The 5,322-nt window shown below is 43.5% G+C and overlaps 1 protein-coding gene and 4 non-coding genes across 7 annotated transcripts in view; 3 read left to right on the top strand and 2 right to left on the bottom strand.

Annotated features, from left to right (window-relative positions):
* The window catches only part of ikbkb (inhibitor of nuclear factor kappa B kinase subunit beta), a 96,145-nt gene that overhangs the window by 3,221 nt on the left and 87,602 nt on the right, over window positions 1-5,322 (bottom strand). Inside the window, exons 19-21 of one of the 3 annotated variants that reach the window (XM_061767573.1) lie at window positions 1,730-1,877; window positions 1,523-1,620; window positions 74-167 (exon numbers count right to left, since the gene is read on the bottom strand). In XM_061767573.1, the coding sequence (XP_061623557.1) occupies window positions 74-167; window positions 1,523-1,620; window positions 1,730-1,877 (340 nt within the window). Of the gene's footprint in view, window positions 1-73; window positions 168-1,522; window positions 1,621-1,729; window positions 1,878-5,322 lie in introns of those variants that run through there. The other 2 variants (XR_009787725.1, XR_009787726.1) reach the window with 2 other exon arrangements.
* On the top strand, window positions 1,941-2,022 carry trnap-agg (transfer RNA proline (anticodon AGG)). Its single transcript has one exon. It is a non-coding gene; the product is annotated as a tRNA-Pro (tRNA).
* trnas-aga (transfer RNA serine (anticodon AGA)) lies at window positions 3,767-3,848 on the top strand. Its single transcript has one exon. It is a non-coding gene; the product is annotated as a tRNA-Ser (tRNA).
* On the bottom strand, window positions 4,275-4,356 carry trnas-aga (transfer RNA serine (anticodon AGA)). The gene has a single exon. It is a non-coding gene; the product is annotated as a tRNA-Ser (tRNA).
* trnas-uga (transfer RNA serine (anticodon UGA)) lies at window positions 4,771-4,852 on the top strand. The gene has a single exon. It is a non-coding gene; the product is annotated as a tRNA-Ser (tRNA).

Below are 5,322 nucleotides of genomic sequence, written 5' to 3'. Positions count from 1 at the left end.
CTGGTACACAAACCATTGAGTGAGAACAATTACGGTTCATTTAATTTGGGTGGAATGAAAATGACCCGCATACCTCCATTCTGCTCTCGGACTCCTGAATGGTGTCATGCAGCAAACTCTGCAGTCGACTCTCGAAGGTCCTGCTCTCCTCCACCAGAGACTCGTCCCTGGCCGGACATAAATAGGAAACAATCGCTGTGGTTGCTCAAAAGATTACTAAAAGGTCAGCTATGATAACATCACAATTTAGCTCACTGTTATCTGGCCTAACCTTTCACATTAACCTTCATGTTGGTTATGCGTTTAATTGAAAAGACAATACAATAATAGACAATATGGAGATTGGTTTGGGACCATTAAAAAATAGGCGTTTCAGATGTGTTGCATGTGCCACAGTTAACTAACGCAACTACAGATACAAAGAGCAAAGTGGCTAATATATGAATATACGGGTATACCAAAAGTCACTGTACACTTCCTTTTTTCTATTTTGTTTCAGGTACCATTTGGACAGACATGAGGGCAAAAGCATTTGACAGCTGAGGCTTTGCAGTATTTGTAAGGTTATCATTTATCATACTGTATAGATATATCATACCTCCAACACGTAGTGCAATTCATGCTATCCATGGCAAATGTCTGGACATAGGATCTATTCTTGACAAACCACGTAGAGTAAGGCCTGCTACTTTCACCACTGATGAAAACACTCAACTTCTAGAGCAGGCCTTCACGGCTTGTTTCAGTGGAGGCTTCGGAGAGTGAAATTTAGTGTGGACTCAACCTATAGTAACTAGACTTTACACCGATCTGATCGGCATCAGCCGATAATTAGCATTTTATGCTGATCGGCTTTAATGTCGTCATGCGTCGATCTGATCAATGACGCCCGCAAAAGACATTTAATCCACGTCGCCGACGTATACAGTATTTTTGAATCCAAAAGATAATTTATTTTTAACCTTGTCGTGAGGTCACCGGTGCTCGGGAAAAGACGTTCGTTCAAGGATTGCTTGAGGAATGTTCACGTACTATTAATACGATACAAACAGGCAACAAAATGTTATGTAGCCTAGCAAGCTAGCACTAGCACTAACGGTTGTACGTAAAGATGCCAGCGTTCTGTCGAATCATGCTCTAAAATGTCGGTGTGTAATTTAATTAAAATAAAGTAATTGAATTACAGTAAGTTAGCACCCATTATTTCTGTCATGTTGTAATGTTGGTTTGACCTGACTGATTAGAATACATGACCTGACTAGTGAATATTTTTGAAGATACTCAGTATACAGTACACAAGTATATACAGTAAATGAACAAGTCATTTAAAGAGACACTTTGCTCCGTCTTGTGATCGGTTATCGTTTTTTTAAAAACTTTCTGATCGGTGATCGGCCCCAAAAATCCTGATTGTATAAAGCCAAATAGTAAATTGGGAAGGTTAAGACTTCAGACTTAATTATGACTTATGGGACTCACTCCGACCTGTGGGCCATATCCTCCAGCACTTGTGTGTACTCACAACTGCTGTAAACTGTGCCGGGGGGTCATCAGAGGAGGCACTGAAGAAGGTGTACGAGATCCATCAGGACTCCCGCTTACCGGGCTTCGAACTTTACTCTACAAGAAATAATCGGAATCTCCAAGTCAGTTCATTCAGAATAAGTCACCTGTGTCTTCTTAATGATCAGATGCAGGAACATCATTTGATGTGTAAATGTTTCCTCACACAGGCGACTTTGAGGAGGTTCCACAGCTCCCTTTGACGCTTCTCCTGCAGAACCATCAGAACTTGTTCACTCTCAGCCATCGCTTGCACCACACCTTCCACTTTTGGCAACAGCTCCATGACGCGCTGACGACAAACACTTGTTTTACTGCAAAGATAAAGGCGTGTGAGTTCGCAGAAAATTTGATAACCGATGTAATCAGTGGAGCTTGTTCTTGTGGCCGAGTGGTTAAGGCGATGGGCTAGGAATCCATTGGGGTCTCCCTGTGCAGGTTTGAATCCTGCTGTGAATGATACCTTCCTATGTGCCAATTGATATTCGTTTTACCAGGTCAGTGTAGTATAAACATTCTGAAGCTACCAGTCCCACCAGTCTCCCATTCAGGTTTTCACAGGACGAGCCTGCCTTTACTTCAAAACTTTTATATTGTCAGCAGAATTCAAAACTGTGCAAGGAGATCCCAAATTATTTCTTACTTCACCACAATAACCACTCAGCCTAGACAGCCAACCACTACTTCCTATTGTTTTGTTATTGATGTTAACTTATTGTTAATTTAGCCGTTGCCAGACGTGGTTTGTTGGCTATGACACTTGAAACGTATAAAGACAGGTTGCATGCAGTAGTTGTGGCTGAGTGGTTAAGGTGCTGGAGTAGGAGTCGTTAGGAGGTACGTCCACACTTATTATAATCCTGCTGACAACGACCTTCTTTTGGAACACCAGCAGCTCGTTCTCAGTCTTAGTAAAAAGGACTTTCCTTCAAGACCAGAAAATGTCAATTTCAAGTTACTTACTGTGGACAAAAATAAGAAAATAGAGCTCTTAAACCAGTGATTCCCAACCAGTCTGACATCAGGGGTGCTGTGAGAAATTATCCTATTTCATCCATCCTATACTGCTTTTCCTCATTTGGGTTGCACATTAGCTAGAGCCTGTCCCAACTGGCTCTGAGGATTTGAATAGGGAACTCGGTAGCTCTTCGGTAGGTCCTCAAAAAAGCACATTGTCGGCAAGAAAACGATATGTAAAATGAAAAGTGAGGTAACATTTTGACAGGTCAGTGCCATGTAAAAACCACTAACAGTGCTGCCAAATCTTGTTGTTGTCATAGTACTGCTTTGCCGCACATGATGCCCCACATGATGCACAGTACATTGTGAGCATGATTTTAACCTGCGTGGGGAGACCACAATGATTTCTAGTGCATTGCCTAAACCACTCAGCCACAACACAATGCCTTCACTGCCGCTGACATTTTATCAGGACTCAGGATGAAGTGCAACCAGGAGGTGTGGACCAACAAAGTGCGTATAGATTCTATATTCATATTTTTGTCCACAGTGTTTAACTTGGAACTGCAATCCTCTGGTTCCTGAGCCAAGTCCTGACAGCTGAGATCACCAACATACATATCTTTGGGAATTTTTAAAAATAAAATCACCTCATTCATTCCAATATTACCATGAAAAAAATAGTGAGGGCTACAATACAATATACATGATCGCTGAACCATTTTTAAGCCTAAGGTAAAAAGTGAGAACTGTGTGATATGTCCTCTTTCGTGTTTATTTTTCTCATTAATGTCAACTTGGCGGCACGGTGGCCGACTGGTTAGAGCGTCAGCCTCACAGTTCTGAGGACCCGGGTTCAATCCCCGGCCCCACCTGTGTGGAGTTTGCATGTTCTCCCCGTGCCTGCGTGGGTTTTCTCCGGGTACTCCGGTTTCCTCCCACATCCCAAAAACATGCATGAATTGGAGACTCTAAATTGCCCGTAGGCATGACTGTGAGTGCGAATGATTGTTTGTTCCTATGTGCCCTGCGATTGGCTGGCAACCAGTTCAGGGTGTACCCCGCCTCCTGCCCGATGACAGCTGGGATAGGCTCCAGCACGCCCGCGACCCTAGTGAGGAGAAGCGGCTCAGAAAATGGATGGATGGATTAATGTCAACTTATTGTCAGTTTACCCAATTTACCCAGCCGCATTCTGTCACAATAGATGGTGATTGCACTTTGCAGGATTTATCAGCAAAGCGTTGTCGTGGCCGAGCGGTTAAGGCGATGGATTAGAAATCCATTGGGGTCTCCCCGCACAGGTTCGAATCCTGTCGACAATGTTCATGTTTTGAGCAGAAACTCCAAAATCTTGTCAATGGTTGATCACAAACGAGACCGACATTTGCAACAAAATCTCCTCTTTGTCGAGAGGATCGATTGGCACACGTTCGTCTCCCTGTCTGTCCTGTCAGTGTGGATTTTCAGTCATCCAGGACATGGTAATCTGCAAACTTCAATAGCGGAAACTTGAATCTTGTTTTATTTGTTTTTAAAAAACAACAACTCGGGCAATTATGGTATTGTGCTATGCTGTACTACCCTGGATGCTCAGTAAAATACAACGAAGTCGGCAATAAGTTGACATCAATAAACAAACAAGTAGAGGTTTTTACCAGGTCATTGTCATGGAAAAACAAGAGTCAACCACATCACACCGACGATTCAAGTCATTACAGTACTTGTTAGCTTCTGCCCCAAAACACATCCGTTGTCAGCAGGATTTCAACCTGCGCGGGGAAACCCCAATGGATTTCTAGTCCATCGCCTTAACCACTCGGCCATGACAACACATTGAGTGGAAGGTTGAAAAGAGTCCAGTTGACATTTCCCCAGGATTTCGGCACTGCAGGAGGAGACAAGCAAAGCGCTGAGGAGTTCGATGTTCATATTTTTGTCCACAGTGTGTCACTTGGATCTTTGATGGTTTGGACACGTCCAGAGGGGAGAGACTGAGAATATCGGTCGAAGGATTTTAAGGATGGAGCTGTCAGGGAAGAGAGCTCGAGTAAGATCAAAGAGAATTTTTTATCGATGTAGTGTGGGAAGACATGAGGGCAGTTAGTGTTCGAGAGGAGGATGCAGATAGGCTTACATAGAAAAAGGATGACGCGCTGTGGCGACCCCAAACAGGACAAGACACAGGGAAAAGCAGCCATGTTGGTTTGCCGCAACAGTTGGTCATTCCACTTGCAAATGAGAAGAGTTGTTGTGGCCGAGTGGTTAAGGCGATGGACTTGAAATCCATTGGGGTTTCCCCGCGTAGGTTCAAATCCTGCCAACAACGACGTCCTTTTGAAGCGGACTTGCTGTCTGAAGACCTTGTGGCAGAAGTTGAAATTTGTGGTCGTTTTCAGCCTATAAGGACTATGCTCCAGAACCAGAGCATGGGACTACCAAGTGACGAACGACAGACTGAAACAGTGGTCCTCTTTGTGTTCTATTTTTTTGCGTCGGAACTTTCCTATCCGAGCGAGAACACCACGAAGTACTTGGAGGATAGGTCGTTCAAATTCTAAAATCGCTCAGGAAGTACCTCGGTGCACCTTCAAGCCCCCTTTAGTAAAGGTTACTCCTGACCAACCTTTACGAAAGGAAAGGAGATGTTACCCACCATCCTTTACAGTAGCAATATTTGAAACAAGAGACCACGACAAAGTTTCGAGACTACACGAAGATGCTCAAGAGTTTCAAGCAAGACACTTTCAAGATAACAATGACAATATTTTTCAAATAAAAAATGGTACACAACCGTAT

The sequence above is a fragment of the Phyllopteryx taeniolatus genome, chromosome 3 (genome assembly GCF_024500385.1).
Source record: "Phyllopteryx taeniolatus isolate TA_2022b chromosome 3, UOR_Ptae_1.2, whole genome shotgun sequence".
Taxonomy (NCBI): domain Eukaryota; kingdom Metazoa; phylum Chordata; class Actinopteri; order Syngnathiformes; family Syngnathidae; genus Phyllopteryx; species Phyllopteryx taeniolatus.
This window is presented reverse-complemented; position numbering and strand designations above follow the sequence as displayed.